This window comes from Mauremys reevesii, linkage group 11 (genome assembly GCF_016161935.1).
Source record: "Mauremys reevesii isolate NIE-2019 linkage group 11, ASM1616193v1, whole genome shotgun sequence".
In the NCBI taxonomy this organism is placed as follows: Eukaryota; Metazoa; Chordata; order Testudines; family Geoemydidae; genus Mauremys; species Mauremys reevesii.
In genome coordinates this window covers 10,726,762-10,748,675 of record NC_052633.1, presented here as the reverse complement: position 1 = coordinate 10,748,675, position 21,914 = coordinate 10,726,762, and the positions used below count along the sequence as shown (strand labels likewise).

General features: G+C 47.5%; 1 protein-coding gene across 6 annotated transcripts; it reads left to right on the top strand.

Moving 5' to 3' along the window:
* The first annotated feature begins 242 nt into the window (after window positions 1-242).
* Window positions 243-21,626, top strand: LOC120374859 (interferon lambda-3-like). Of its 6 annotated transcripts, none has more exons than XM_039495218.1 (8): window positions 243-342; window positions 4,436-4,507; window positions 10,489-10,616; window positions 18,229-18,395; window positions 18,838-18,915; window positions 19,618-19,761; window positions 20,067-20,144; window positions 20,822-21,626. In XM_039495218.1, the coding sequence occupies exons 4-8, from the start codon at window positions 18,234-18,236 to the stop codon at window positions 20,918-20,920; spliced, it is 561 nt and encodes a 186-aa protein (XP_039351152.1). In that variant the 5' UTR covers window positions 243-342; window positions 4,436-4,507; window positions 10,489-10,616; window positions 18,229-18,233; the 3' UTR covers window positions 20,921-21,626. The 6 variants fall into 6 exon arrangements, with proteins under 6 accessions (XP_039351152.1, XP_039351153.1, XP_039351156.1 ...); XM_039495219.1 differs by having other exon boundaries at window positions 4,436-4,626; XM_039495222.1 differs by lacking the exon at window positions 4,436-4,507 and having other exon boundaries at window positions 324-342.
* The last annotated feature ends 288 nt before the right edge of the window (window positions 21,627-21,914 follow it).

Below are 21,914 nucleotides of genomic sequence, written 5' to 3'. Positions count from 1 at the left end.
GAGGGGTAAGATATGGGGTGGGGGCCAGGCTGTTTGGGGAGGCACAGCCTTCCCTACCCGGCCCTTCATACAGTTTCGCACCCTGTTGTGGCCATTGGGCCAAAAAGTTTGCCCACCCCTGTGCTATAAGAATTTATGCTGAGCCTTATCCTATACCATGCATTCTAGGGCAACAGTACTACTGTGTATATGGTAAAGGGACCACTATTAGGAGAATTATGGAACTGGGTCATTGGTTGGTAGCTCACAAGCCTGCCCCCAGGTTGGAGGAAATCAAAAGCATCTGAACATATTCCTTGCCTGTAGCCATGGTGCATTGGTTGCTTTGGAGCTGAGCTGCAGGTAAGTGTTGAGCTGAGCATCACATGCCATCAGTAGGAAAGGAAGGGAGCTGGTGAGGGACGTGCGTGCTCCATGCGTGCGTGCGTGCTCTGGGGTCCTGTTTGCACTGACCAGCAATATTGAGCTGGCTCTCTTGTGAGGTTAAACAGAAAATGCTCCTTGTGGGGCTGGCTGCATGCAGTACTTCTGTTTGTGTAGAGGTCTATGGAGTGAACACCCCATCCAGAGTGTTCTGCAGCTAATGTTTACAAATGTGATTTCTTCTCTTAACAATTAGAACTGAGTGAGTAATTCACAGCCAGGGAATTTTGCCTCTATTTCTGTTTGCAAAATTCCTACAAACCAATAACAAACACACTTGAGAATATTGCTTAGGAAAACATTCAACATCTTTTTGTTTACTCAATAGCTTGTTAGTCAACAAAACATTACATTTGAGCCAAATGAACTAAAACTGAGTGGCTTCATAATAATTATAATACCTAACTGTTATATAGTGTTTTTCACCAGTAAAGCTTAACATGCTTTACAAAGGACAGTAGTATCAGTATCCCATTTTACAGCTGGGGAAACTGAGGCACAGAGCAGCGAAGGGACTTGCCTAAGGTCACCCTGCAGGCCATAAGTCATATGATATGATAGAGCTTCTATCCTTGAGTAGATGAGCATAATTTATGAAACCAGATGTCAGAGAATCATAGAATATCAGGGTTGGAAGGGACCTCAGGAGGTCATCTAGTCCAACTCCCTGCTCAAAGCAGGACCAATTCCCAACTAAATCATCCCAGCCAGGGCTTTGTCAAGCCTGACCTTAAAAGCCTCTGAGGAAGGAGATTCCACCACCTCCCTAGATAACCCCTTCCAGTGCTTCACCACGCTCCTAGTGAAAAAGCTTTTCCTAATATCCAACCTAAATCTGCCCCACTGCAACTTGAGACCATTACTCCTTGTTCTGTCATCTGATACCACTGAGAACAATCTAGATCCATCCTCTTTGGAACCCCCGTTCAGGTAGTTGAAAGCAGCTATCAAATCCCCCCTCATTCTTCTCTTCTGCAGACTAAACAATCCCAGTTCCCTCAGCTTCTCCTCATAAGTCATGTGCTCCAGCCCCCGAATCATTGTTCTTGCCCTCTGCTGGACTCTTTCCAATTTCTCCACATCCTTCTTGTACTGTGGGGCTCAAAACTGGACACAGTAATGCAGATGAGGCCTCACCAATGTCAGATAGAGGGGAATGATCACGTCCCTTGATCTGCTGGCAATGCCCCTATTTCTACAGCCCAAAATGCCGTTAGCCTTCTTGGCAACAAGGACACACTGTTGACTCATATACAGTTTCTCGTCCACTGTAACCCCTAGGTCCTTTTCTGCAGACACTCTCAGAAAGTAAATTTTAATGTTCACTCATTATAAAAACCTGCGAGCGTGCATGCTTAACATTTGCATTCTCTGATCATTTATGCTATTAATTCTCAATTATACCAGTGTTTGTGGAAAGCAAACACAACAGGAGTGTGAACACAGCCAGTGTAAATGTGTTTAAAATTCAAACAAATATTAATGGAAATTGTTTTGCGGTATTTTTCCAAGCCTAGTAACAAGTTACTTACTAAGCTGCCTTGTCTTTTTATTTCAAATGAGCCTTGTTGAATTAGCCCTGTACATACGTGAAGATCCAAACTTGTCTTTGCATGCACTCTCTTGGGACTGCTGCCTGTTCTCAGTTAGTTCAAAGTAAGAAAATAGGAAAGCTATAGTATTCCTCATTTTAACATCTCTACTGAAGCATATTCAGCCACTGAGAATGCAGCCTTAAGTGAATATTCCCCCATGAGATCTACTCACTCAATATAACAAAAGAAAACTTCGATAATACCCAACTCCATCACCAGACGTGAGAGGTAATACAAGTTATAAAAACCCAAAGACCTCTTCTTGCTTGGCCATACCTCCTACACCAAGGGCCAAAATGGGTAGGAGGGAGGCACAGAGCCACTACCGCATCTGCATCTCCTCCAAAGCTGCTAGGGAAATTCCAGGTTAGCAGTTATGACAGCTTTGCAGCAAGTTTTGTGCTGCCAAAGTAGGTGAAGCAGCTGGAATGGAACTGAGAATCAGCTCCCAGAGCAAAATATCACTGTTGGTTGGCACAGAGCTGATGTAAGCCCATGGTGAGTGTGTGATACACGTCCCCGATCCAGAGGACATGGGTCTGTTAAAGCTGCAGCTAAGGACGCATGCCTTTTTAGCTCAAACTGTAACAGCTCATGCTTTTGTCTCTGGGGGACTTGGTTCACTCCTGGGTGTGGTGGACAAGATGGCAGCTATTGCATTAGCACGCAGTGTTTTTCCCCTCTCTTTGCAAAGCCAACCCAACGTTTAATCTCATGATTTTTAAGCCAGTCTGGTGATTTTCCAAGGCTTGACTCATAATGTTTAAACACCTTACCAGTATCCCTTTTTAAGGGAAAGTGGTAATGTGTAAAAAGCACCACTCCAGAATCAGTTCCACCCATTGCATTGGCTAAGGCTGCATTACAGGTATGTTAAAGCCAAAAATACATTTGTGTCACATACTATTAATCTAGGCCTTCTAGTCAGCCATAGTAATTATCCATTCCAGATTTGTTTCATGCAAGGTAAAATATGTCTAGTGGCTGAAATAAGAATATCCATAGCCCAGCTCCTCAAAGATATTTGGGTGCCTAACTCCCAATGGTGTTTGGAGCCTGAATACCTTTAAGGAGCTGGGCCCACATAATTAAATTAAACTGGGTCAGTTCCACTGGTACTTTCTAGCTGCTTGGGTCCACTCCAGTGACTCAAAGCAGCCATGAACTCAGCTACTTACCCAGCCAGTTTAAGCAGGGTTACTGATGCCTTGTGCTGCGTGAGCAGCTGGTGCGTACCAGTGAATCTGCCTCACTCTTTTCTCACAGAATTACTGTATCTTCAGAAAGAAGCTTAACATGGTTATTACTATATGGATTTGCTAATAGAATTTTCCCTTTTTGGGACACAATATTGATTCATTATTGCCATAGGCCCTTGCCAATATTTTAGCTCAGTGTTAGCCACTCCATAACAACCTGAGTTACTACAGCATGTGTAAAAATCACATGTATCGCTGCTCCAAACAGTTACTCTTCATGTTAGCTAGTGTATTAAGTATTTAATGAGACTGGGACACAAGGAGATGAATGGCTCATTCTATGTTATAAATCAATAGCTAGGGTACATGCTGTTAACATTTCACTGCTCTTAATTAAATAGAATATTTGGAGGATACGCTAGATTTAAATTAACTCAGTTGTAATTTAAGGTTACTGCTGTTAAAGCAAATTTTAATCTGAAAAATGAATGACTGTTTTTGAGGAAAATCACTGATAATATGGATCTGATTTTTTTTATTATAAATCATCTCCAATTTGTACAAGTAGTTACTAGCAGTGGGAGGTCTAACTACTTGATTGTGCCTGTGAATCAGACAATGAGAAACCCGAGGGCTGGCATTTATACCTGCCTCATTTCAGTGCCAGTGATGCCCAGCTGATCTTTGAATGTGGTCACAAACACCAGGGATAAAAGCACCTAAAGGACTAAGGAGCCTAAGTCCAATTGACTTTCAGGGGAACGTAGACCCCCAAAGCCCATATGCTGCAAGGTGTGTGGACACGTAACCCCCATTGATTTCCATCTGGGCCTTAAGACATTTATGAAAATGGGGCAAAATCACGTAAGCCCTTTTGAATGCAAAATCCTTCACCTAAAACAAACACACAAACAAAATACCCAACAAATAAGAGTGACCTATTTATGTACAAAACACGTTAATGTGGGCTTGGAAAATCTGTTATTCAAATAATGAATTATATCTACAGTATCTAATGTTCCTTAGAGTGAAATTTGTATAAGTGATAACTCTCCCTGTTCTCTGGAGGTCTCTTTCATGAGCTGTATGTTCAGAGATACCACCTTCATTTCCAGAAATTAAGGTGAGGAAGTTGCTTGCAGTTGTTTTGAGAACAGTGAAAAGGGAGTGTACTGACTCCCAAAAAGATGCTTACAAATGTACTCTGTTGTTTTGCAGATCATGTACCCTTTCTCCTGGCATATTCCCTAAGTACCCAGTGTTCTCCAGAAGACTTCATTACTGGAAATGGTAACGTGTTACTCCTTCAGCATCTTCTGGGCATTTCTGAATGTGCTTTCATCAAAGACAATACATGCGAGAATCACAAATCTGCATGGCAGGGCCCAGTGACTTTGTAGGAGGAAGAGGTGACTAAATACTTGTCTGTGAAACTTTCATTCCTTATTACCCTATCAGATGGGGATTGGCCCCTCTAGGGGAGATGGTCCCCACCTGTGACTAATTACCTGCCTCACTGGTAAGGCTGCGGGGCTGAGGGTCAGAAGAGCATCTGGTCCTTGAAAGGACCAGCAAGAACTGCAGATTAGTTGACTGCAGGAACAAGAGAAAGCAAGTCTGTCTGGCTCTCATAGGAGTCCAAGGTTCAGGACAAGGTGAGGGCACCGTCTCTGGGAACTGTAGCCCATGTTGGGCTGAGGATCTACTTTGTGCTGACATTTTTGACAACACTTCTGGTTAGCCAATACATTATGCCCTGAGGAAAGGGCCTGAAACCGACCCTGGGATGATATTGATGCTTTCTTGGCTAGTGGGAGCCCAGCAGCTTCCATGTGGTGGAGAACATGGGACAAGGATTGGGCCTTGGGTGTTGGGTGTTTGGTGGGGCCCCCACTCCTAGTAAATGGAAAGGATGGAGAACATTCTCTGCCTGCTGATGGCTGAACAGGAATAACAGCTCCCCTCCTGCACAGTCAACAAAAGAAGCAGAAGTCTCAAACACCAGCAGCAGCAGTAGTTCCTGAGAGTAATTTTCACAACTGTATTTTGCCCCAAATTCTCCCAGCCAGGTATGTACATTACATCATCCAGGAAGAAGAGTGATCCCCAGGGGAGGTCTTGTAGGTGCTGAAAGATGGGCTGGATCTCCGTTGAGCAGGCCCCCAAAGTGATTCTGTGCGAGATGGCCGCTCACAGATCCAAATGGAGGCTTATGGAGCACTGACTGCTTTGCATTTTAGTGTGGTCAGCACAGGGGCAGAGCGTTTGACCCAAGATAAGGAAAACGTGTGACTCCGGGAAGTAACAGACATAATAGTGCCGTGAAAAGGACTTTGCTTTGAAACTCCGGTGCGGTGTTATATTTTGATCTCGATACAATGAATTAACTGCAGCTTCTAGTTAATAAGAAAATTAGAAGAGAATAAGAACTCAAAACTGTCCTCAAAGATATTACAGCCCGATCAACTATAATGCAACAGGGACTGTGAGTTCAGAGCCTCGCTGATGAGACGCTGAGTCCTAATCATGGAAATCAGCCAGGAGATGAAAGTTCAGCTCATTTCAGCTGTTTCTTAGCAACACAGCCAACTATTAACAAATGCATGCCCAAGAAGAGAAATTTGGACTTCTGCTATTACTTTGTCTTAGCTTTACTTCCAGTGTGTTTGTAGTCAGACATGAAAGATGACTTTGATTGTTTCCATCTTCTCTTTCTGACAAGGTGAACTCCAACTCACCGAATGTTCCCAGCTAATCTTGGTTTTGCCTGCACATAGAATCATAGACTTTAAGGTCAGAAGGGACCATTATGATCATCTAGTCTGACCTCCTGCATAATGCTGGCTACAGAATCTCACCCACCCACTCCTGTATCAAACCTGTGTCTGAACCATTGAAGTCCTCAAATCATGGTTTAAAGACTTCAAGGTGCAGAGAATCTTCCAGCAAGTGCCCCCTGCCCCACGCTACATAGGAAGGTGAAAACCCCCCAAGGCCTCTGTTAATCTGCCCTCGAGGAAAATTCCTTCCTGACCCCAAATATGGCGATCAGCTAAACCCTGAGCATGTGGGCAAGACTCACCTGCCAGACACCCAGGAAATAATTCTCTGTAGTAACTCAGATCCCACCCCATCTAACATCCCATCACAAGCCATTGGGCATATTTACTGCTAATAGTCAAAGACCAATCTCATTATACCATCCCCTCCATAAGCTTATCAAGCTTAGTCTTGAAGCCAGATATGTCTTTTTCTCCCACTACTCCCCTTGGAGAAGATGCCTGCAAATAAGGAGATCTAGGTCAGTGAAATGTAAACAGAGAAATCTCAACCATTTACAATAACTCCGCCTAGCACCTTGCATAGCTAATTATTTATGCATTCTTCCTCCTGGTTATCTGCACAACACTTTGTTCATTGCCCACCCTGCCTATCATTTTCCATCAACTTGCCCTTTTAGTTCTTGAGCAGACAGTCTCCTGATTTAGGGGCTCTTCCAGAGCCCACTGAAGTCAGAGATACAATTATTATTGCTTGGCTCTGACCACTAGGTCTGGCTGCCCATGACCTGGCCCTGACAGTGGACCAGGACCACTTTGCGCTAGAGAGGTACAGACACAGAACAATGCTCAGGTCATTTATTTCCTCTGTTAAGAACATAGGAACAGCCAGACTGAGTCAGACCAAAGGTCCAGCTAGCCCAGTATCCCGTCTTCCGACTGTGGCCACTGCCAGGTGCTTCAGAGGGAATGAACAGAACAGGTGATCATCAAGTGATTTGTCCGAGGTCACCCATTCCCAGCTTCTGGCAAACAGAAGCTAGGGACACCATGCCTGCCCATCCTGGCTAAACGCCATTGCAGGATCTATCCTTTATGAACTTGTCTAGTTCTTTTTTTAAACTCTGTTATAGTATTGGCCTTCACAACATCCTCTGGCAAAGAGTTCCACAGGTTGACTGTGCATCGTGTGAAAAAAATACTTCCTTTTGTTTGTTTTAAACCTGTTGCCTATTAATTTCACTTGGTGACCCCTAGTTCTTGTGTTATGAGAAGGAGTAAATAACACTTCCTTTCTACTTTCTCCACACCAGTCATGATTTTATAGACCTCTATCATATCCCCCCTTAGTCATCTCTTTTCCAAGCTGAAAAGTCCCAGCCTTTTTAATTTCTCCTCAATGGAAGTTATTCCACACCCCTAATCATTTTTGTTGCCCTTTTCTGTACTTTTTCCAGTTCCAATATATCTTTTAGAGATGTGGTGACCAGATCTGCATGCAGTATTCAAGATATGGGTGTACCATGGATTTATATAGAGGCATTATGATCGGAGTGTTAGGGGTGCCTGCATTATCCTTGTCAGCTTTCTGTCTTTCTGTTGCAAAGCCCTTAGAGTCCCGTAATGGCTCTCTAGCAAACATGCTTTCCAGACTTAGGGTCAGATCCTGTTCTCCTGACGCATACAACTAGACTTCGATGAGACTTGCATAAGATGAGCAGTATTTTTCCCTTAATGGAAAGTATTAGGGTTCTATAGTGACCTTACAATGGAAGTGTTCTTCTCCGCCCCCGCTCCTTTCCTATACAGCTGCGCGCATCTGCCATGTGTCACCTAGTGGCTAGGGAACTGACGTAGAACGCAGGAGGTGTGGGTTAATTCCCCGCTCCGCTAGTGAGTTTCTGGGCAACCCTGGCCACATCAATTCCCTCACTATATCTCAGTTTCCCATCTGTAACACGGCGATGATACTGACCTTTCGTATAGCGCTTTGAGATCGAAAGATGAAACTGCTAGATGAGACCTAGGTACTATTATTGCTGTTGCTTCTAACTCTATCATAGCCACAACAGGCAATTAACAATCCTAAATAATTAAACAACACACCTGAAAAGCTCTTTTAAAAACTCTTGTGAAATAATAGCTGCATCCAAATGACTTAAAAATTCCTTTTGGACATTTCACCTCTTGAATACCATTAATCCATTTCTCTTTTTTGAATGGGTCGCCTGCATAGCTGGAGTTCGGAAGCAATATGGTGATGTAACTCAACCAGTTTCAGTTTTGCTCCTAACCTTATCTTAGCAAGGCATGTGTCACAGAGTCCTGTGTTGATACATGCAGTAGAATTTGATTCAGTGTAGTGTATGGCCTGCTAATAGTGTCCTATACAGTTTACTTTAGTGGTGTCAGAAAGCCGCTTTTCATACATCAGGAAACATCTCACTTTTGTCAGCTACCTGAAAGGGTCCCACTCACTGAACCCAGTTATCTTTCAATGATTTGGGCAAATAATTGTTTCCATATAGTTGTGGATTTTCCTGTTACTCTGAATAAGAAGCCCTGATCTAATGCATGTTCTGGTTTGCTTTCCACATGGCAAGCAGCACAAATACACACAGGTTTCCTTTTTTTCATTAGAAACGTTGTGCGCAGATCATGCACATCCTACAATGGCCCAGGTAGCACCAGGAATTTAAACACCTGTGTCGACATAACAGCAGAGAGAGAAAATAATGCATAGAAAGTTAACAGGAATCAGGGCTAATAAGAGGAAGTTTCTGGGAAGACAATGAAACTTACAGGCCAGCAAGTGGAAGGGAGTGAAATCTTCTTAACAAATTGTTAGTTTAAAAAATCATCCAATCGCACTATTGAGAGGGTATACAGAGACTTAGGCATGGGAAGCTTTGGGTCTGCAGTGCTTTCATAGGCTGAATACTACTGAAGTTAATGGGTGTTTTGTGTGAGTAAGTACTGGCAGACTTCAAAGGTGAATCAAAAGGTTTTTCTAAGTTCCTGTTTCCTAGAAATGAGCGAGCTGCGTTTTTCATGTGTTTCTAGAGCCCTTTGCTCTTGTCAAATGCAAGCCCCTGAAATCAAAGTTTTTTTCACAACTAGTACGTTGTACTGCTTTAACTGTAGCGGTATATCGGTATGGTTAAACTGTACAACCTCCCTTACTGTCCCCCTTAGCCCCCCTAAAGGAATGCAGATGCTTTATACCGGCAATAGCTCTGCCTGTACAGGAAGAGACATAACGATACCGGTATCAGGCACTGTTATGCTGAGATAACTGCATCCACACTTGGTTGTACTGGTATAATTGCATCAATTAAAAAATCACAGTCAGGCCTGGTTGACCCTTCAAAGTCGTACCATTCTATGTACTGGCAGGTAAGCAAAGGGAAATCAACTTTTAAAAAAATATTTATTTTATGTTGTGTAGCTTTGTTATTTTAGAGACCTGCATGGGTCGCATTTAAATGAAGAAAGGGAGCATGAGATCTGTTACTTTAAAAGTTGTCTGGCTGTATTCCTCAGAGTCTGTCTGAATAATGGAGCTCAGCCTTGACGGAGGCAAGGAGACAACAGCCATTGAATACAGCTGAAAGATCAGAACAAAAGACAGGAAACAGATCCTAACACACATACAAGTACAGTGTGAGGCTGAGGGGTGGCGATGGGGGGAGGGGAGGACTGCAAAGAGCTGTACCTAGGAAAGGAGACAATAGCACATATTCTCTTCATTAATCCAGGCAAAGCTTTGCTCCTATTTCTGCCATCCTTGTCTCTCCCCCTCACTTGTGTTCTATGACCCCATTGTGCCAAGGCCCCATTTAGACTATAATGGAGCCTTGGCACAATGATCCTGATTGGGGCCTCTGTGCACGAGTGGAATAAATGCTACTGCAGCTAACTGGTAATGTTAGAATACAGAAGACCTCCACAGAGACCATATGTTCTTGGCTTTGTGGTGAAAAGTAAAACAAATGGGATGGAAAAAAGAATACCCACCCAGCTCGAAATTCCTGCGTGTCGGCCTTAACTGTAGTCCTCAGTGCACCTCTACGGTGTATCTAGACGTTAAAGGCCAGTGCTGGTTTGCTGTGAGTAACCTATGATCTGTAGGAGATTGGTGAGAAGATTCCAACCCTCCTGATCATTTTACATTTTCGAGGCTATATCTGCAAGGAAGAGGAATTTAAATACCAAAAGGGGCTGAGATTCTTCTGGCTTTGCAATTCAGCAAAGGCCAAGTCTACATACATACCTACTCTAGGCAGGGAACACTTGCATAATTCACTTGTGATGTCACAGTGTTTTCATCACCTGGAAATCCCTCAGGGCTCTGAGCTCAGGTGTGATACCTGCCTCACTTTCACTTTCCCTTTCCAAACACCTTGCTGCTCTTTGCTGGGTGACAGCACAGCTGGGTTTTCTGCCCTAGTCTAAAGCAAAATGAACTTTCATGTTATTTTTCTGAACCAGAAAATGCCTTTGGGTATAAAAGCAAGAGCCATGGAGAAGAAAAACCACATTCAGAGCCAAGAGAGAGGCAAAGCAGCCCTGAGACACAAGAGGCAACTAAAGCAACATCCCAGCAAATACACGCCAAGGTAAGGGTGACTAGTCTGGAGCCTCCCCTTGCTACACGATTTCTCTTTACTGAGTGATTATATTGTGCTCTATGGTAGACAGCAAGGAATGAATGTTGTACAAGCAAAGTGTGTTACACCTGTAATGTATTATTAATGGCTGAATATTTAAACAAAAAAACCCCTCTGATTCATGAATATTCATGAATATTTTCCTGGAGAAAATCAGAGTTCAAGTTGCTATGATCTGTATGGTGTTTTAGTTTTATATCTGGAGAATTGTTGGGTACTTGCAAAAAGTGTTTGCCTACCCCCAAAACTTTTACAAATGATATTTCATACAAAACTGTGCATGGATTAAAAATAGTTCAGTCATCAAATTATGAAGAGGAAACAATGCCATGTGACTTAGGAGACCAGCAACAAAATATACGACTATCAAATTGCAAACAGACACAAAACAGTCAGTAGCCTGAAAATTCTTTGTCAGAATTATTTGGCAAGTGCATAACATTGGGATTAGTTCACACTTTGCTGTACTAAAAGAAGCAGGATAAATCTGTAACAAATGCTGTAGGATGATGTACCCTGCCGCACCTACTAGCTACTTTATTGTTTGACGACACAGTGTGCAAGTATTTACAACAGCTGAAGTCTGAAGGGTAGTCTGAAAAGAACAGATAATTCTGATGAATGTCAATAAGTTAGTATAAGAAAAAGAAGAAAACATCACTTTCATCAGCTCTTTCATTTCACAGCCAATCAGATGAACTGGTTGGCTTGAGGAAAGCTTGAGAAATGGTAAAAGATGGTTAATCACCTTCGTAACTGTAGTTCTTCGAGATGTGTTGCTCATATCCATTCCAATTGGGTGTGTGCGCGCCGCGTGCACGTTCATCAGAAGATTTTTAACCTAGCAACACTCGGTGGGTCGGCTGGGTCGCCCCCTAGAGTGGCGCCACCATGGCGCCAAATATATACCCCTGCCGACCCAACAGCCCTTCAGTTCCTTCTTGCCGGCTACTCCGACAGAGGGGAAGGAGGGCGGATTTGGAATGGATATGAGCAACACATCTCGAAGAACAACAGTTACAAAGGTGAGTAACTGTCTTTTCTTCTTCGAGTGCTTGCTCATATCGATTCCAATTAGGTGATTCCCAAGCCTTACCTAGGCAGTGGGGTCGGAGTGAGATGTTGCAGAATGCAAAACTGCTGAGCCAAAGGCTGCATCATCTCTGGACTGTTGAACCAATGCGTAATGTGAGGCAAAGGTGTGGACTGAGGACCAGGTGGCTGCACAACATATCTCCTGGATGGGTACATGAGTCAGGAAGGCAGCAGATGAAGCCTGAGCCCTGGTAGAATGTGCGGTGAGGTGGCTCAATGGAACATGAGCCAAGTCATAGCAGGTACGGATGCACAACGTCACCCAAGATGAAATCCTCTGGGAGGAGACAGCTAGGCCCTTCATTCGGTCTGCTACCGCGACGAAGAGTTGGGGCATTTTACGAAAGGGCTTTGTCCACTCGATATAAAATGTGAGCGCTCTACGGACGTCCAGGGAGTGCAATTGTTGCTCCCATCATGATGAGTGTGGCTTTGGGAAGAAGACCGGAAGGAAGATATCCTGGTTGATATGAAAGGCCGATACCACTTTAGGGAGGAAGGCTGGATGTGGTTGCAACTGCACCTTGTCCTTGTGAAACAGTATATGGTGGGTCCACTATGAGAGCCCGAAGCTCGGAGACTCGTCTGGCCGATGTAATGGCTACGAGGAAAGCTGTCTTCCAGGACAGGTATAGCAGTGAGCAGGTTGCTAGCGGCTCGAATGGGGCAGTCATAAGTCTGCTTAGAACCAGGTTGAGGTCCCAGGTTGGGGCGGGACGGCGAACTTGGGGGTATAAGCACTCCAAGCCATTGAGGAACCTAAAAACCACAGGGTGCGAGAACACAGAGCGGCCACTCTCCCCTGGGTGGAAGGTAGAGATGGCCGCCAAGTGCACCCTCAATGAAGATACCGCTAGGCCCTGCTGTTTGAGAGACCAGAGGTAGTTCAAGATGGTAGGGATCGAGACCTCGGTGGGAGTAACACTAAGCTTTTCGCACCATCAAGAGAAACGCTTCCACTTGGCCAGATATGTTAATCGAGTGGAAGGTTTCCTACTACCCAGGAGTACTTGCTGTACCGAGGCAGAGCAACGTAACTCAGACTGGCTTAACCACGCAGCAGCCAAGCTGTGAGGTGAAGGGACTGCAGATCTCGGTGATGAAGTCTGCCGTGGTCCTGAGTTATGAGGTCTGGGCGAAGAGGCAGGAGAATTGGGTTGGCTATCGACAGGTCGAGCAACATGGTGTACCAGTGCTGCCTGGGCCACGCTGGAGCGATCATGATCAAGTGGGCTCTGACCCTGCGGAGCTTTAGAAGGACCCTGTGAACCAGCGGGTAGGGTGGAAAGGCGTAAAGCAGTTGGCTCGTCCACAGCATCAGAAAAGCGTCCGAGATCGAGCCCGGGGAGAGGCCTTGGAAGGAGCGGAACGTCTGGCATTTCCTGTTCTTGCGGGAAGCAAAGAGGTCTATGCCGGGAAAGCCCAACTTCTGGAAAACAGAATGGATAACATCCGGACGAATCGACCACTCGTGAGACAGGAAAGATTTGCTGAGGTGATCCACCAGAGTGTTCCGAACTCCTGGGAGAAAGGACGCTACCAGGTCTATTGAGTGGGCTATGCAGAAGTCCCAGAGCAGGATGGCTTCCTGACAAAGGGGGGAGGACCGTGCCCCTCCCTGTTTGTTTATGTAATACATGGCCGTTGTGTTGTCTGTGAATACTGAGACACAACAGCCTTGTAAATGCTGTTGGAACGCCTGGCACGCAAGGCGGACTGCTCTCAGCTCTCGGACATTGATGTGCAAGGCCAGCTCCTGAGCTGACCAAAGGCCTTGAGTGCAAAGATGACCGAGGTGAGCACCCCAGCCGAGAGATGACGTGTCCGTCGTCAGGGACATAGAAGGCTGAGGCGGATGGAACGGCATCCCTGCACACACCAGGGATGGCGTCAACCACCAGTCGAGGGAGCCTAGAATGCTCGGGGAGATCGTGACGATCATGTCTATGCTGTCTCTGCCCGGGTGGTATACCGAGGTGAGCCAAGATTGGAGGGGACGGAGGCGCAGCCTGGCATGTTTGGTCACGAACGTGCAGGCAGCCATGTGACCCAGGAGACCGAGACTAGTGCGAGCCGAAGTTGTTGGGAAGTTCTGCAGGCCTTGGATAATTGTTACCATCGCGTGAAACTGAGGCTGTGGTAAGCAGGCTCTGGCGAGATTGGAGTCCAGGATGGCCCCAGTGAAGTCTATTCTCTGTGTGGGAATCAGAGTGGATTTCTCCATATTGATCATCAGGCCTAGACGCATGAATAGGTCTTTGACGATTCCGACGTGATGGGTGTTCTGTGTCTCGGAGGTCCCTCGAGTTAGCCAATCGTCGAGATACGGAAAAACGTGTATCCGACGGTGGTGGAGGGAGGCGGCGACTACAGCCATGCATTTTGTGAATACTCTTGGGGCTGTAGAAAGGCCAAACGGAAGGACCGTAAACTGGAAATGTTGACGGTTGGCCACAAACCGTTAAGTACCGTCTGTGTGGAGGATAAATGGCGATGTGAAAATACACGTCCTTCAGATCGAGGGCGGCATACCAGTCTCCAGGATCCAAGGATGGGATGATGTTCCCCAGGGATACCATGCGGAACTTCAACTTTACCATGAACTTGTTGAGTTCTCGCAGGTCTAGGATAGGTCTGAGGATTAGGAAGTAGCGGGAGTAGAACCCCTTGCCCCTTTCATCCTTTGGTACCTCCTCCATAGCTCCCATGGCAAGGAGCGTCCGTATCTCTTGCAAGAGGAATTGCTCATGAGAGGGGTCCCTGAAGAGGGACGAGGAGGGGAGGTAGGGGGGGGCGAAATAAACTGGAGGTGGTACCCTAGTTCCATCGTGCGTAAGACCCAACGATCCAAGGTTAGTTGGGACCACTCAGGGAGGAAAAAGGAGAGGCGGTTGTAAAAGTGGGGGAAAGGATCCTGGGAAGTAGCTGGTACGCTGTCCTCGGGTGTGCCTTCAAAAGTTTGGCTTTGGGCCCGCTGGTGGTTTGGAGGGACCCTGATTTTGGCCCCCTTGGGGTCCTGATTGCCGTCTACGACCGCCTCGGCCATGCCTTCTGCCAAAGTCCTGTCTCTGTCTAGGCGGAGGGTAAGGGTGGTGAGGCTGGGGATGGAAAGGCCTGCGCTGAGTTACCACCATGTGCATGCTGAGAGAGCGCATAATGACCCTGTTGTCCTTTAGGCTTTGCAGCCTAGGGTCAGTCTTTTCAGAAAACAGGCCTCGACCGTTGAAGGGCAAGTCCTGTATGGTGTGCTGTAGTTCCGGCGGGAGGCCTGACACCTGAAGCCATGAAATACGTCTCATGGCAACTCCTGAGGCCAGAGTCCTGGCTGCAGAGTCGTCTGCATCCAGCGAGGCCTGGAGGGAAGTTCTCGCCACTTTCTTCCCCTCCTCCAAGAGGGCAGAAAACTCTTGACGAGAGTCTTGAGGGACTAACTCTGTGAACTTGCCCACCGCCGCCCAGGTGTTATAGCTGTAGCGGCTAAGCAGGGCTTGCTGGTTCGCCACCCGGAGTTGGAGGGCCCCTGCCGAGTATACCCTACGGCCCGGTAAGTCCATGCGCCTAGCCTCCTTCGATTTTGGAGCCAGAGCTTGCTGGCCATGGCGTTCCCTCTCATTGACAGACTGTACGACGAGGGAGCAGGGAGGAGGATGCATTTACAGGTACTTGTACCCCTTAGAGGGCACCATGTACTTGTGCTCAACTCCCCTGGCAGTGGGCGGAATAGAGGCTGGAGACTGCCAGATGGTATCAGCATTGGCCTGGATCATACGGATAAATGGTAAGGCCACTCTTGTGGGGGCGTCAGCCGACAGAATATCCACCACCGGGTCCTCTATCTCCAGGACCTCCTCCACCTGGAGATTCATATTGAGTGCCACACCTCTCAGGAGGTCCAGATGGGCCCTCAGGTCAATTGGAGGAGGGCCCGAGGAGGATGTCCCCGCCACCGCCTCATCTGGAGAAGAGGAAGAGGAAAGGCCAGGGACAAGCGGGTCCTGCGTGGACTCTTGCTCTTGGACGACCTCCTGCTCCACTGGGGTCTGGGGGTCTGGTGGCTGAATGGGAGCTTCCTCCGTACTGGTAGGAGGGGGGCGGCTGATAGTCACCTCCGGCACCCGGTGCTCTGATGGAACAGAGCGAGATGGGACTGGAGGTACACCTTGGGTCTGGTGATACGCCCAAGGCGTCCAGAATGACCACTGATGGGGGGCCTTGATCTTGGGCCTGGGTATCCTGGAAGACTCTGTTGGGCACATCGGAGTCACGGTCCTGTGCATAGGTACTGTCCGCATGAGACGACACCGATGTATGTCGAGATGGCCAAGGAGGGGCTGAAAAGCCCTGGGAAGAGTCTCCTTCTCTGATTGATCTTGCTCTGTGTGGCACCGGGGATCGGTACCGGGAGCTATACCGGTACCGGGAACGAGATCAGGACCTGCGACCGGAGCGGTGCCGGGAGGTCGACCGGGATCTCGAAGCTCGACGTCTGGAGCAGCTGCGAGAGTCACGGTGCCTGGAGCGGTGCCGGGAGCTCGATTTGTGCCGAGCAGGGGAGCGGCGTTGGGACCGGGATCGGTGACGGGACCGAGAACGCCGGTGGGACCGCGATCGTGAACGGTGCCGCTCTGCGGTGCCAACAGAGGGTGGTCTCATCAGGGCAGGCTTGCCTATAGATTGTATGACCCGCACTGGCGGTGCCAGGGGTTGAGGCAGCGCAGACTCTGTCATCGCGATGAGCTCCCTTGCCGTGGAAAATGTCTCCGGCGTGGAGGGAATAGTGAGCTCAACCACGGCTCACACCGGGGAGCTTTCAGCCACCGGACTCGACAGCCCTTGCGGGACCGGAATCGACGGTGCCGACGTTGTCGGTGCCGCAGCAGGTGTCGTTGCCGGGCGGTCTGACTTAGTCGGGTGCTCTGGCTGCGGTGCAGGTGGCACGGAAGCAGCAGGCGTCTTATGCCTCTTCACCCGCAGGGAGAGAGAATGGTGCCGAACAGACATCGGTGCCGGCGACGGTTGGTGCCGAGAGGCCTTCGCAGTACCAGTGCGATCCGGTGCCGAAGAAGCGCTTCTGCGGACTGTCCAGCACTCGGTGCCGAGGGCGGAGGAGTAAGAGCTGCTTCCATCAGGAGCTGTTTGAGACAGGGCGGCCCAGAGCGGGGGGCAAGTGGGGCAATTTACCCCAGGCTCTGGGCCCAGCAGGGGCCCCCACGAGAGTTTTTCGGAGCCCCTGAAGCAGGGTCCTTCACTCACTCCGGGGGCCCTGGAAAACTCTCGCGGGGCCCTGGCCCCCGGAGCTTCTTCGCTCCCGGTCTTCGCTGGCGGGGGTTCCTTCCTCTCAAGGATAGAAGGACCCCCCCGCCGCCGAATTACAGCCGAAGCGGGACCCGCCGCCAGAGTGCAGCCGGGTCTTCGGCAGTAATTCGGCGGCGGGGGGATCCTTCCGTTCCGGGACCCGCCGACGAAGTGCTCCGAAGACCCGCGGTGGGGGCTGCACTTCGGCGGCGGGTCCCGCTTCAGCGGTTATTCGGCAGAGGGAGGTCCCCGCCGTGGATCTTTGGGGCACTTTGGCAGCGGGTCCCGGAATGGAAGGACCCCCTGCCGCCGACTTACTGCCGAAGCGGGGCCCCCCGCCGCCGAAGACCCCGGGCCCCCGGAATCCTCTGGGCGACCCTGGTTTGAGATGAAAGTCCCGCTCCTTTTTTGTCCTCGGCTTAAAGGCCTTGCAGATCCGGCACTTATCGGCGAGGTGGGATTCCCCGAGGCACTTAAGACAGGAGTCGTGGAGATCTCCTGTTGGCATCGGCTTGTGACAGGCCGAGCATAGTTTGAAACCCAGTGAATAGGGCATGGGCCCCGGCACCGGGTTTGGGAAAGGGGCTAATCCCCGAACCCCTCTTAACTATATACACTAACTATGTTATAGAACAAATAAATTAACTACCACTATAGACATTTCAACTATATACACAAAAATAACAAGAGAACTACGAGTAGCTAGGGAAGTGGAGATCAGCTCCACTGTTCCAATGACTGACACGGGCAGTAAGAAGGAACTGAAGGACCATTGGGTCGGCAGGGGTATATATTCGGCGCCACTCTAGGGGGCAACCCAGCCGACCCACCGAGTGTTGCTAGGGTAAAAATCTTCCAACAAACGTGCACGCGGCACATGCACACCTAATTGGAATCGATATGAGCAAGCACTCGAAGAAGAACAATTGTTTTACTTCCCAGTCCCCTATAGGAAGCCACAGATCAGAACTGGGCATTTCACTGATTCTGTGTCACCAGCTGCCTCCTGCAGTAGATTTAACAATGTTTTAGGAAACAGTAAAAGGAAAATTTAGAGCTAGGTTTGTCTCCAGTGCAGGCCTCGCTTGTGAGACACCGTTTAACTCGCCGGTTGGTAAGCCTTGCAGCCTAGCATGGCAGTGATGTATCTCTCCTGTTCTGTCTCCCGTAGGGAAAATGGTGAACGTAAGCTACAAAGTTCTCTTTGCTCTGGCCATCTGGACGATGACTACAGAGGCCTTTCCCAAAGGCGCTGAGATGACAAAATGCCACCTCGCAAAATACAAGTCCCTGCCACCTCGGGAACTGGAGGCCTTCAAGAAAGCCAAGGACAAATTTGTAAGTGTGAAGAACACACACTGGGCAATAAGAGCACTGTGAGCCCTAGGCTGTCATCTGAACAGCGGCCCTCTCTGCGTGTCCCTCTGGACTCAGGGAAGAAGCTCAAAACCAACTACCAAGAAGGGTTTGGTTTTACTTTTCTGCCGTGTCGAGCACCCTGATGGCAAGCACCACGGCTCTAGCACAGCGCCTGCTGAACCCAGGTCCTCTCCTCACTGGAGGAGAATGACAAAGCACAGTTTAAACTTGGTCATGCATATCCCTGTCCTATCCCTTGTGGATACCAGCCCTTGGGGTACAAGGGAGACATCTGATGTCAGCATCTCGTCTCCCTACATCCCCACTGGGATTGCATGGACAGAACTGAGGGACGAACTAGTACAGGTTTGCTCCTGCTCCTACATAAATATGGGTGTCTGTTCTTTCCTTCTGCCTCCAGGAGGACATGATGCTGTTGTCAGACCGAAAATGCAGCACCAGGATTTTCCACCGGAACTGGGACGTCAAAGAGCTGTCGGTACGAAAAATCTCAGCCATGGGGTACAAGAAGGTCACATTCCAGCACAGGGGTTCTTAAACTGGGGGCTGGGACCCCTGAGGGGGTCGCAAGGTTATTACATGGAGGGTCGTGAGCTGTCAGTCTCCATCCCAAATCCTGATTTGCAGCCAGCATTTATAATGGTGTTAAATATATTTTAAAGGGTTTTTAATGTATAAGGGGGGTCGCACGCAGAGGCTTGCTATGTGAAAGGGGTCACCAGTAGAAAAGTTTGAGAACCACTGTTCTAGCAGATGGTTCTTTCCTAACATGTGTCCCTTTCTCGCTGAATCTGATCTCACTTAGTGCTTGTGCTAATCTGACACATGGCACTTTGACCATTGATTTTGTAGTCACTGATTTAGTCAGGAGCATGTCAGACCTGACTGTGGCTCTTTCTCAGTGTAAATAAGGGTCACCCCTCACCTTCAGTTCAGGTGCCTTCTCACTGGCTATAAACTGGTGTCAAGAAAGATGTGTGGAGATGAAGCTGTTTCCAGTCAGGAGTGATTTTAATATTTCATTATTGACAAATCAAGAAAGCCTTGAGTAGCTTTAGAAAATCTCCTGTTTCAATCTAGTCTACCCGCCCCAACGCATGGGAATTTCTAGTCCTGTATCTGCACAGCTGTGCATCTTTCTCCCACAGACACTCTCTTACCTACAAGTTTCTCTCCCCAGGTGCACGATAGAGTCATCCTGGTAGAGAAGGAGCTAGACTTTGCCACTAACGTGCTGGAGAACGTTGAGGACCCCAGTCTGTCCAAGCTGCTCTCAAGGCCGCTAGAAATCCTGACGCAGATCAGAGGGGACCTGAGGGACTGCGTGAGTATTCAGTGCCAGATTTCTCTTTCCGTGCCAGATGTGAATCTCTTCGAGGAGAACCCTTAGGAATTTCCCAACTGGAGCTGCTTGTCCTTGTACCAGCAAATACTCGCATGTGGCTCTTGCTTTGGGCCCATCCGTATATAGGACATGGAAAGCAGAAGCAGTTGATATGCTATGCACAAGGGTAGCTGCCTAGACTATGTCAGGTCAAGAACTGCTCTGCGCCTGGAGAGAAAGGGCTTTGGTCCACTGTCGGCTGAAATCTCTGTGCACCAACCCATCTGTATCAACTTTGTTTTCAGACCAGACAAACTCATTCTCATCGACACTCCAGGAGGCTGAACAATTGGCTCCAAAATTTCCATGAGAGCAAAGAGACGGTGAGTAGTCATTGGAGACAATGAGGAAAGTGAACTGCCATTCAAATTAGAGATGGAACAAGCCTACTAGGTTCTAATCCAGAGGCCAGAGCGGGATTACTGCAATGTATTCTGTGGTGCCTTGTTGAGTCTGTTTCAATAATCCAGGACTGTAGTTGTGCACAAATCTAGTAGATCTCAATTAAAAAAACCTCTTGTGTCTGTTGCTAGACTGACTGTTTCTTCCCAGCACAGCCTGTAAGAAGATTATACCACCAGAGATTTTGACCCTTTGCAATAAATCAGGCTTTTTAGGAAATGTGGGATGAGGGGTGGAGCAGGGAGATTTTTATTGTTATTATCTCTTAGTTTTTATTTGTAAATAATGCAATAAAATGAGCTTGTTGATCTATTCGGATCCACTGTGCAATGATGTCACAGACTACAGCAACAGCTAATGTATGGTTTGAATTATGCTGCATTTCATGATAGCACATTCAACTGCAGTTTGCGTGTGCATCAGCTTGGATTACAGAAATCCACATTCACATTGCTGTGTTTCCAGCACTCACCCTCTTTCCACATCTTCTGTGCTTCTTATAGATATGCACTTGCCTCCTAATTATGCAATATACCCATGGTGGCTTTAATTTAGCCCCATTCACACTTCCTGTTGTAAATATTCTCTCATTTCCCAGGAAACACCTGGCTGCCTGGAAGCATCTGTGATCCTCAATCTCTTCCGGCTGCTGAACGAAGACTTGAGATGCGCAGCCTACATGGAGCTCTGTGTGTAGCCATCTGGTCTCTGCAGTGCCCGTGTCCACATCTGCTCTAGAGACTGGGGAGTCCTTAGCCTGAGAGCACTGCAACATATTGGGAGAAGACGTGTGTGAACCAGGAACATTCATCTTCTCCCTCTGGCTTCTGATCATAGATCCCCAAGCAAACTGATTCCATCCTTTTATACCAAAGAATTATGCAACAGTTGGCCTCCAGGTTACTCCAATTTCCAGCTGGTGCAGCACTCTAGACTCCTTAGACTTCACTAGGATTTGGTCCTCTGGGGATATTATTTATTGAATGTAATTGTATTGTCACTATATGGAAGCATTTTAGTCAGGGTAACATGTCCCAAAATATTGGAAACATTTAATAAGCTTTAATTTTTTTAAAAAACAACACTTCAGTTCTAGGATTTACACACTAGTCATGGCTTCGGGTCTCTTAGAAACAACCTCAGGAAATGAACTAATATTGAAGTTTGGAAGTTCTTACTGTACAGATCCTCGACAGATGTATTTATACAGAGTATATTTTTACCTTGCTGCTTCTTTACGTATTATTACCCAGCTAAGAAGAGTAATTGGTTTGTATAACTTCCCGACATGAGCCAAAGTGTTATTTATTATGGATCAGCTATTTATTTTTATGTATTTATCTGTTACTAAGATTGTGCCTTTTTATCTATAATTGTGAACAAATAAAATTGTTTCCCCAGGCCTTGGCATTCCTGTCTTTTAGTCTGTAAACAGAAAATTGGGTAATAAAACCCAGCTCCAATATGGTGCTGTGCAGCAGTAGATCCCAAAGTGCTTTACAAAGGAAGTCATTCTCATTATTCCTGATTTCACAGATGAGGAACTAAGGCACAGAGAGGCAAAGTTCTTGTCCAAGATCACTCAGCAGGCCAGTGGCAGAGCCAAGAATCCTGAGAGCTGGTCTTACACTCTAACCACTAGGCCACACTGCCTCCCTCTTGCATTGCAAAGCTGCTTGTTTTTGAATCAC

Excerpts from the sequence above, each read along its gene's own strand:
- LOC120374859 (XM_039495218.1), top strand. The coding sequence starts at position 18,234 with ATGGTGAACGTAAGCTACAAAGTTCTCTTTGCTCTGGCCATCTGGACG. Across the intron at positions 18,396-18,837 it reads AGAAAGCCAAGGACAAATTT|GAGGACATGATGCTGTTGTC; the intron begins GTAAGTGTGAAG and ends TTCTGCCTCCAG. Across the intron at positions 18,916-19,617 it reads GGGACGTCAAAGAGCTGTCG|GTGCACGATAGAGTCATCCT; the intron begins GTACGAAAAATC and ends TTCTCTCCCCAG.